The 10,926-nt window shown below is 48.3% G+C and overlaps 1 protein-coding gene across 4 annotated transcripts in view; it reads left to right on the top strand.

The window, feature by feature from the left end:
• Positions 1–4,179: 4,179 nt before the first annotated feature.
• The window catches only part of STOX2 (storkhead box 2), a 197,875-nt gene continuing 191,128 nt past the window's right edge, over positions 4,180–10,926 (top strand). For all 4 annotated transcript variants that reach the window (XM_044938443.2, XM_044938444.2, XM_045164706.1 and 1 more), the window contains exons 1-2: positions 4,180–4,492; positions 4,684–5,126. In XM_044938443.2, the coding sequence (XP_044794378.2) occupies positions 4,763–5,126 (364 nt within the window). In that variant the 5' untranslated portion in view covers positions 4,180–4,492; positions 4,684–4,762. The remainder of the gene's footprint in view (positions 4,493–4,683; positions 5,127–10,926) is intronic.

Genomic DNA, 10,926 nt, shown 5'->3' with positions numbered 1-10,926 from the left:
AGAAGATCCAAGAACCAGCCAGAGTTCATTTTTAGGCTTACATGAGGCTCTCAATTATGGCAGCAATATTAAACTTTGTCTTAGAAGAGATTCATTCTTTGGGGGAGGGGAATGAGCGAGGAATCAGCATAGCATTTAAGAGCACTTTGAGCTATTTTGAGAAAGTGTCCCAAGCCATCAAAAACTGTTCCCTGTAGGGAAGATCAATACAGGTCTTGACTAAGTGAAGTATCTTTGGTAGGCTGTCAGGAGAAGTGGAGCATCTGACGTACTTTTGTGGTGTTTTCAACATCAAACTCATTCTTAACCACTATATCGAGCCCGTATACTCAAGTGATTCACACACGTGTGGCTGTGATAACAAGATGATCAGTAACTCTTTGAAGAAGAGTGGAGGGGGCCTTTATGCAGTTGTTAAGAGCACAGACTCTGGAACCAGACTGCCTGGATGTGAATCCTGGCTTGAGGACTTTACACCAAGTCACCAAGACCTTGAGCATATTAAATATTAAGTTCATCAGAGTTAAGTTCTCTGTGGATCAATTTCTCATCTATAAAGTTAAGATGACAAAAGTATCCAGCCCATAGGGTTTCTGCACAGATTAAATGAATGAGTATAATAAGGTATCTACAGTGTATATGACACATAGGAAGCACCATGATAATGTTAGCTATTCTAATTATTAACCTGGGATAAACAGTAACAGACATTCCACTGAGAGCATCTTTCTGGCTAGTAGGTGAGCATGTAGACATAAACATCAAACAGAATCACTAATACTGCATAAGTCATGGGCTTCCCAGGTGGCACTAGCAGTAAAGAACCAGCCTGCCAATACAGGAGACATGGAAATGTAGGTCTCCAACCCTGGGTTGGGAAGATCCACTGGAGGAGGGCATGGCAATCCGCTTCAGTATTCTTGCCTGAAAGTCCATGGACAGAGGAGCCTGGCGGGCTACAGTCCATGGGGTCACAAAGAGTCCGACATGATTGAGCGACTGAGCATGCAGGCATGCACGTGCTACAATTAAGGGTGTTGGTGGCTTACCCTTGAAAGAATCCTTTTAATTAGAATAAGCGGCAACCCCACAGTTATAAGATCTCTATGGGAACTCTTGGGCTTCTACTGCAGTGAGGTTTTATTGAGTGTTTTGTGCAGATGCCATTCTTTCTGACACATTAATCAATTGGTGCCTTGAATTATGGAGTTAGGAGTCTAAATCACCTATCACACTTGTGAGATAAAAATAACGTAGCAGAATTTCCATTTTGTTTTATAAAAGTTGACTTTCCAGAGGTGCCACAATCAGGGCATCCCTGAAATCTTCTTTCCTGCCTAGATTCTTATTTGTTAGACTTTCCCAAGAAGCATGCAAACATTACCACAGTGCAACATTAAGTAGTGCAAACATTATAACAGTGGTCCAATGATCTATTGCTCTGTAATCACGTACCTCAAAACTCAGTGATGAAAAACAGCTGCCACTTTATTATGCTCATAGTTGGGTGGATCAGGAATTGAGACCAGGCACAGCTGGGGAAGGGTCACCTTTGGTATACAAAGCTTCTGTTGGATTGACTTGAATACCCAGAGATGCCTGGGACAGCTCGATTGGGGGTTACTCTGGGGCCATGGTTCTATTATATTTGGTGTCTGCTGGGGCTAGAATATCTCTTTCACTCCTGTGTTGGTGTCTAAGCTGGGAAGGTGAAAATGGCTGGGAACTGGCCAGCACTGTGCTCTTTCCATACCTCCTTCTCATGACTAGCTTGAGCTTCCTCACAACATGATGATCTCGGGGTACCTACACTTGTTACAAGGTGGCTGCTTCCAAGAAGCTTAAGTGAGAGCTAAGAGGCTAATCAGTCTACTTCCAGAACCAGTTCAGCATCAGTTCATGCGTGCGAAGTCACTTCAGTTGTATCCAACTCTTTTCGACACTATGGACCATAGCCTGCCAGGCTCCTCTGTCCATGGGATTATCCAGACAAGAATCCTGGAGTGTGTTGCCATGCCCTCCTCCAATTCATCTCTGCTCTACTGGTCAAAGCAATCAGAGGTCCTAACCAGAGTTCAAGGGGTGAAGAGAGATTCTATGTCCAGACAGGGGAGTGATGGGGTCACATTATGAAATGCACATGCCTGGGAAGCATTGTGGCAGCTCTCTTTGGAAAACACAATCTGCCATGAACAGAAATTCCAAAGTGACGGCCCTTAGGCTGGAATGCACCTCCCTGAGTGATGACTGTCTGAGTTCTGTTATATCCCAGTGGACAACCAGCGACTGATAAGCCTGGAGCAGAGTAAGTTTAGCAAAGCCCTCTCTCCTTGCAGGAATGGCAGGCAGTTGACAGCAGGCAGCGGGGAGAAGGGCTGATAAAGAATTTCATTCACAGTGCTCTTTCATTCTTTACATCCCACTTGATCTTGAGCTTCAGTATGGAGAAAACTGAGGCAAGGGTTCTCCCCAGGGAGTCTGAGGATTTCTTACTTGATAAGTTACCAAAAAAGTTCTTCCCGAACATTTTCAAGTAAATCGGTGCAACAGTGTCTCCTGAATGAAGTCCTATTAGTTTATCGTGCAGGTTTTCAGTTCCTTTGGAGGCTGCAATGTATGCCGAGGAAACTTGGGTTCCGGAGTCATAAGCCTTATTCAAATCTTGGGCTTATCAACTATTCATTGTGTGACCTTGGCCAAATCAGCTCACATCATATTTCTCCTTGGAAAAATCGGAATAATAATTGTTCCTCCTCCTTGAGTTTTGTAAGAATGAGGCATTGATAGATGTTAAACAGTTTTCCTTGGAAAATAACCAGGAACTGTCTCCACTATATGGGTCAAGATAAAGGTCTTGGAACTGAACCTAGGGAAGGAACAGTTCCTTGCCAAGAAACATTTGCATCTTCCTTCATGATGATGTACCCAAGTGCCCCGCTGAAGGGGATGTAAGCACAATGTAAATTTTCCAGGGACATCGGCCCAGTGTGGCTACTGCAACCTTAGCAAGAAACCCTTCAATGATCCCTCTCATAATATAACATTTTTTTTTTCAGGTCAGGCGTTTTCAAAGTGTGGCCCAGGACCACCACCAGCAGCAGTTAGCTGAGAATTTGTTAGAAAGAACAATGGTTAGGTTCCACAGCAGACCTACTGAATCAGAAGTAGTGAGACCCACATCCTGATACACTCTGTTTTGACAAAAGCTGCAGGCGACTCTGTGAGCACTTAAGTTTGAGAAACGTTGCTCCAGGAAAATTTAACATGAAACCTTGGGGTCAATTAGGGTTCTAGATATACAACTAGTCTTTCTCAATGAAAAAGAAGAAAAACGGAGTTTGTACAGAAAGAAGCTTAATGAATCGGTTTTTTGTTTGTTTGTTTTCATTTTCTTTTTTTTAAATTTTATTTTATTTTTAAACTTTACATAATTGTATTAGTTTTGCCAAATATCAAAATGAATCCGCCACAGGCATACATGTGTTCCCCATCCTGAACCCTCCTCCCTCCTCCCTCCCCATTCCATCCCTCCGGGTCATCCCAGTGCACCAGCCCCAAGCATCCAGTATCGTCCATCGAACCTGGACGGCAACTCATTTCACACATGATACTCTACATGTTTCAATGCCATTCTCCCAAATCTTCCCACCCTCTCCCTCTCCCACAGAGTCCATAAGACTGCTCTATACATCAGTGTCTCTTTTGCTGTCTCGTACACAGGGTTATTGTTACCATCTTTCTAAATTCCATATATATGCGTTAGTATACTGTATTGGTGTTTTTCTTTCTGGCTTACTTGGACACCTTATCTTTGACAAAGGAGGCAAGAATATACAATGGATTAAAGACAAAATCTTTAACAAGTGGTGCTGGGAAATCTGGTCAACCACTTGTAAAAGAATGTTTTCGTTTTCTAAAAGAATATAATCATTTCCTTTCCTGGTGAATTTCATATCCTTTTCGTCAATGGAAGAAGACACTAGGAATGACCGGGTTTCTTGTACCTTAGGCCCACAGTACGGGATGGAGATACGGGAGAGAGTTCCCACAAGGGTTTGGGAGGAGAGACTGATGACAATTTTTCGTGGTTGACTAAGTTTTTTAAAAAGCCACTTCCAAGGGCACATCAACCAGTCAGCGGAGGCACTTGTTCCAGCAGGAGGTGGGAGGTGGGGGCGGGGTGGAGCGTGGGGAGGAGCGACACGCGCAGCTCGGGGACTCGGGGCCTTTCGTGAGTCGCCGTGAGTCCCTGGACCCGCCACCTAAACGCACCCCAGGACCCGGCCATCCGCACACCCCGGGACCACCTTCCGCAGCGGACTGTTGGGGATTCCTCCGGCCGGGTCCGGCCAGGCGGGTTCCCCAGCCTCACGCGAACTGCCCGCCCCCAGTCCGCGTCTCCGCCCCTCGCCGGGGCCGCCGGGCGCCGAGGGAGGCAAGGGTGCCACGGCTGGAAAATGAGCGGTGCCCGGAGGGTGGCCCGGAGCTGCAGGTAACGCGCGCCAGCCCCCGGCCCGAGAGGGCACCGCACACGCGCCCCGTCCACGCGTGGCGACCACGCTGCGCCCACCCGCGGGCTTGTGCCCAAGCGGGTTCCGGGGTGTCCTGGCGTCGGGGCGCAGGGTGGCGGGGGCGCGGCCGGCTCCGGGGGGGCGGCACTAACGCTCCCCGCTTGTCCCGCAGCTCAGTTAGCTCGGCCGTTCCCGGGAGCGGCGGGAGGCGGCGGCGGCGGCTGTGAGTGGGGTCACGCGGCGGGCGCCGGATGCCTCCGAAGATGGAGAAGTTTCTGCAGATCGCGCCTCACTCTCTGGCCATCGTCCTGGGCCCGGCTGAGGGGCCGGCGGGGCAGAGGTCCGAGGCCGCCCGGCCCGCCTCCCCGGCCGGGCCCCGGCAGCTCTCCCGGCACCACATCGGCTACGAGATCTTCGCCGACTTCAAAGCCGAGAACATGCAGCACTTCTGGAACAAGAAGGTCACGGCCGCGGTGGCCGAGACGTTCTTCCTGGGCTGGATCGACGAGCAGGTTCTGCTGATCCAGGGCAAGGAGGAGCATCTGGAGGCGCTGCGCGAGGGCTGGTCGCGCCGGGCGCTGCGGCCGCCCTCGGGCTTCCACATCCGCTGCCTCGGTGAGTTCGGCCGCCGGGCGCCCCGTCCCGTCCCGCCGGGTCGCGTCCGGTGCCGTAGCGCCGGGGACCTCTCCCCGCCCTGCCGGAGCCGGCGCGCAGGCCGGGTTCCCCCGGGCGCCCGCGTCTCTCTCCACCCCCGCGCCGCGCCGGGGGAGGGGCCGGCGGCCTGGGCGCGCGCGGGACGGGGGAGCTTCCTGGCACCGAAACCCCGGGAGCAGTACCTCGGCGCGCACGGCGCTCCTGGCCGGCCGGCGGGAGCCTCCCTGGCGGCACCTGCGGGGCGGTGCCTGGGGCCGACCAGGTGGGCGGCGGCGCGGAAGGCTCGGCGGGTCCTCGGCCGCTCCCGGGCTGCCGGGTTTCCGCTTTTGCGCTCGGCTCTGGCCGCTGGCGAGCGTGCAGACGAGGGAGAGGTGGAGACGGCGCCCAGGTAGCTTCGAGCGGCAGCGGGCTTAGCCTCGGGAGACGGCGGCTAGGTGCGCGGGCGCCCCCGGGTGCATCCTGTACGGGGACCGGGACCCGGCCCCTCCGCGCCACCCCCGGCTGCCTCTGCCTGGGGCGGCGCGTCCCTCCCGGGGTGGGTTGACTTTTAAGCGCCGGTGTTTCTGTGCACGACTGAGCTGTGTAGATTTCGTTGCCGCCCGTACATCTTTCAAGTCATTTTGTGAGTTTGAAGGTAGGAAGAGACACGAGGACCAGAGAAAAAAGTCTGATCCTCAACAAAAGAGAAAGCAGTGTCCGGGAAGAGCCCGCAAGGTGCTGTTCACTGCTGCATTTCCAGCGCGTCTCGATCTGCTGTTTGTTTCTTAAATTGCATTACTTTTTCTCAACCCAGTCTGCCTCTCTTTTAGACTATACTGTTTATTTTTGTACTTTAGGCTCGGTGGCTCAAAACGGATATAGTAAATAGTAATGTTTTGTGAAACGATTTCGGGAAAGAAACCATTCTTCTAGTAAGGTTTAGAAATTCTTTTGTGACATTTTGGGAGGAGGTCAAAAGTTCAAACGCTAAAAGACGGTAAAGCCGCCTTTTTCGTTAGCCAGGGTTGCTACGCTACCTTCTGCTGAAGGCAGACCTTTTTTACCTGCTAACGTGCCTTCCTCTACGCGTATGGCAAATTTATAGCAGTTTTTTTGTTTTGTTTTTTTGTCAAGTTTCGAATAGCAGAGATCTTTACAAAACTTTCTTTAAATCCAGTAGACAAAAAACTAGTAAAGCTTGCCTCTTGTGTGTTTTACAACGTGTGTTGAAATTTCGAAAGGTGCCTTCACTTTCTTTTTTGACGTTAGCAAAAACCTCAATGGAGTCCCTGTAATTAAGCTGCCTTAGTAAAGGGCCAAGATTAATGTCTCCGAGATTTCATCTGCTCTCCTACTGTAGAACTGCAACACACTGGGAGGTAAGAATGTATGTAGTCATTTTTAGGCACTGCAGAGATTGCATTTCAATAGTTTTTAACCTTGACTTCATACTTATTCTTTACTTTCTATTTTGGAAAATTTCAAACAATATGCAAAACTAGTACAGTGGTTTTCTCCCTCTCCCCTTCTTTGCCAGGATAGTTCAAGACCTTGAGTAGATGCCTGCAACCCCAGATGGACCTATATGTTAATACTGTTTTTTCCTGTACATTCATACCTATGATAAAATTTTATTTTATCATAGGTATGATAAAAAAATTTCTTACAGTAAGAGAATATCTGAATTGCTAGCATCATTTCTCTTCTGCTTTGGGGCCAAAAGTAATGGTTACATGGACACAAACACTGCAATACCACCACTGTTGAAGTGATGCTGGGAAGGGCAACTGCTAAGTGGCTAATGGGCAGGCAGGTAACCTATGGATTGTGGATTCGCTGGGCAAAGGGATGATTTACATCCCAGGATAGTGTGGGATGGGGGAGTGAGTTCATGAAGCTACTCAGAATGGTGCCCAATGTAAAACGTATGAATTGTTTGTTTCTGGAATTTTCCATTTAATATTTTTGGATCTCAGTGGACTCCAGGTAACAAACTGCAGAAGCAAAACCTTGGTAAGAGTTTTGCTTATAATAAAAAATGCTATATTGAACTCCTGTGAACCCATTATCCAGCTTCAGAACTTACCAGTATATGACCAATCTCATTCCATCTTTAAATCTCTCCTCCTGTTCGAAATCCCGGCTATTATAATAATAGCGTTTGATTTGTAAATATTTCGGTTGTTTGTATTATTTTTCATTTTAGCAGAATTGGTGAGCTTATGGGAATTGGTGATTTGTCATATCAAGCAAAGAGAACTATTTTGGCATTTTAAGGGTTACAGATTGCTGTAGTTCACTGACTGTGGCCTGTTGCCTCGGTATCTTGAACTGTCTCAAGCTGACTGGCAGCTGGCAGGTAGAGTAGCTGCTCTGGCTCAGCCCTTACCTCAGTAGCATGATGGCCAGCATGCAGAGCACCTCCTGAAACCCGCAGCAGACCAAGGAGCATGGGTGATGTCTTCTGGGATCCAGGTGGTTAGCTTTTGTGAACTGCTTGGGGATTCAGTAACGATGGTAAAATACTGAATTGTTTGTGACGGTTTGCCTCCTGTAAAACTTCTCTCAGGGAACCTCCGTGTCGGCTACAAGGCTTTCTAATTTTTTGGTGGAAGATCTTTTATTGAGCTTTGAAACTCCAAAGTCCGGAAGCCCCTGATAACTGGCTCACAACCTTTTACTCTGAGGCACAGTATATGTGTGGACAGGTTCATGCACTAAAAAATACAAGAAACAAAACCTCAGCCACGGACATGTACTCAGAGGGAACCAAGCTCTAAATCTGGAAGGAGTGAGTGCCATTCTCATAGGCGCTCCGTCTAATTTATATGCAAAAGCAGGAGTTGATCATTATCTGTGAGACTTTATTATTAGTAACGCATTTCTTGCAGGATAACTTTCAACAGATTCCCTCAGACCGACTACCTATATTATCAGGTGCTGTTATGTGGTTTTGTGATTTTCTTGATTATTTCGTGGGTATGAGACAGCCACAAAACCAGACAGAGATGAGCCTTCTGGAGGGCATCATATTTCCTCTTGTTGAACTTGAATTAACTTCATCAGTCACAAGTAGTCCTCTTAAATAACTGGTAGGCTAATGCCAGTTTGCATTTTATTCTACTTATGGTTAATAATTATTCACAAAATTTGGTTGTTTTCCAGGTAGTCTCTGAGAGCTCATCTCTAGGTCGTGGTAATAAAATTGTCCTGTTAGATCCTCCCAGTGACGAAAGGGGAAGATTGCCTTTGTTCCATCTCAGAGTAACCTTCTCCTCTTGGGGTATATGTGTGCGCGCGCGCACGTGCGCACAAATGCATTAACCCCATGGACAAGAGGTCTGCCCAGGCCCTCTTTTTTGGCTGGGGCCCAGCGTTGGTGAGGCAAGCCTACACTTTCACCACAGGATTGAAAACAATCTTGTCTTGCTTTGTAACTTGAAACATGCGTCTTGAAGTTGCCAGCAATTTCAGATTACTTTTGGCTGTAATTCCAAAAGTATGTGGTTCTAATCACACACTTTTCAGGTCCGGGTTCAACAAGGAGGAGATGACTATGGATTCAATAAGAAGCAAGGAATTAAGAAACTCAAAAGGAAAAGTAGTTTTGATTTGGGAGATTCAAACCCACTGCTTAGAAATGACCTACTTTGGACATGGAGGGAATAAAAATTCAGACTTTTGATTTCTGGGGCCCTCCAAAGGGAGGTATGGGCAGGAAACTAGCAATGTTTTAAAGTTGTGCTGTACTTTGATTTAACACTCAGTTGGATGCCTGACATGTTCACTGAGTGCCTGCTAGCACCTGGCTCTATGTCTTCTGGAGGTTATAAAGACTGATGAAGCCTGCCGTCTTTGTAGAGATGCTGACTCTGGAACTGGGCATGTGCGGAGGCCTCTGAGCTCAGGGAGTGAGGAGCAGTTACTTCTTCCTGGTGGCCTGGGAGAGGGGTTCCCGGAGAAGAGGCTTGCTCTGAGCCTGGTGCAGGGCTTCCTTCAGATCAGGACAGCTCTCCCACCTGGGCAGGAGCATAAGCGGTCATGGGACGGAGGAATCCCAGACGTGTTTGGGGGCTGGCTGGCTGGGGAGTAGGGGGATAGCGGTGTGATCAGACAGCGGAAAGCGGGGCTTGGGCCAGAGGTGCCAACTGAGAAGCCCTGGTAGCTTCTGAGCAGGGAGAGGGAATGACGGGGTTTGATCTTTGGTATCCCGAGAATTCTGGGGCAGGGGAGGGGACTGGGCACAGGTACAGCAGCTATTGAAAGAGCGGTGGGGAGAGGTGGTGGGTGCTGTGAGGGAGTGTTTGTTCTGTCTGGGGTTACTGTGCTTTGGAACATAGCGCTGTAGCCTGGTTGAGTCTGGAGGGCCTTCCAGCCTCCGCACAGCCCCAGAGGCCCTTGTGAGGCCCCTGTGGGGAGCCCAGATGTTCCTCCCTCCTGGGGCTCCTGGGGTTTCCCATCTGCCAGCCTGATTCAGATCCGACCATCTCCATAGATGCTCCTAACTTCAGATCTCAGGGACCGTGGCTCAGTGTCTCTGTCCCCTCCAGTGGCTCTTTATACTTAGATATTATATTTTACTTTATATAGTATTATACAGAGTTGTGTCCAATTCTTTGTGACCCCATGGACTGTAGCCCACCAGGCTCCTTTGTTCATGGGATTCTCCAGGCAAGAATACTGGAGTGGGTAGCTATTCCCTTCTCCAGGGGATCTTCCCGACCCAGGGATCGAACTTGAGTCTCCTGCACTGCAGGCGATTCTTTACCATCTGAACCACCAGGGAAGCTCCATATAAATATATATTTATATAATTATATAAATATAAATAAATATAGGTATATATTATATTTAAACATATTATATACATTGAATTATATTATACTTTGTGTGTGTGCTCAGTTGCTCAGTCATGTCTGACTCTTTGCGATCCCATGGACTGTAGCCCACGAGGCTCCTCTGTCCATGGGATTCTTCAGGCAAAAATACTCGAGTGGGCTGCCATTTCCTTCTCCAAGGGTTGACCCAGGGACTGAACCTGTGTTTCTTGTCCCTCCTGCATTGGCAGGCTAGTTCTTTACCACTGTGCCACCTGAGAAGCCCATATTATACTTTATCCTTAGCTATTAACTTAGTAAGGACCAAACACGCTTTTTAGGCTTTAAATCAGAACTTATATTATACATTATAAAATTTTTAGCTGTTGTATCCCTGAAACTCACATAATATTATACATCAGATCAGATCAGATCAGATCAGTCACTCAGTCGTGTCCGACTCTTTGCGACCCCATGAATCGCAGCACGCCAGGCCTCCCTGTCCATCACCAACTCCCAGAGTTCACTCAGACTCACGTCCATCGAGTTAGTGATGCCATCCAGCCATCTCATCCTCTGTCGTCCCCTTCTCCTCCTGCCCCCAGTCCCTCCCAGCATCAGAGTCTTTTCCAATGAGTCAACTCTTTGCATGAGGTGGCCAAAGTACTGGAGTTTCAGCTTTAGCATCATTCCTTCCAAAGAAATCCCAGGGCTGATCTCCTTCAGAATGGACTGGTTGGATCTCCTTGCAGTCCAAGGGACTCTCAAGAGTCTTCTCCAACACCACAGTTCAAAAGCATCAATTCTTCGGCGCTCAGCCTTCTTCACATTCCAACTCTCACATCCATACATGACCATAGGAAAAACCATAGCCTTGACTAGATGAACCTTTGTTGGCAAAGTAATGTCTCAGCTATAGTTCAATAAAAAAAGAAAATTGTTTAAAACATAAGGGCATCAAGCAT

The sequence above is a fragment of the Bubalus bubalis genome, chromosome 1, assembly GCF_019923935.1.
Source record: "Bubalus bubalis isolate 160015118507 breed Murrah chromosome 1, NDDB_SH_1, whole genome shotgun sequence".
NCBI classification, from domain to species: domain Eukaryota; kingdom Metazoa; phylum Chordata; class Mammalia; order Artiodactyla; family Bovidae; genus Bubalus; species Bubalus bubalis.
The sequence above is the reverse complement of the archived record's forward strand: the minus strand, read 5'-3'. Positions and strand labels throughout refer to the sequence as shown.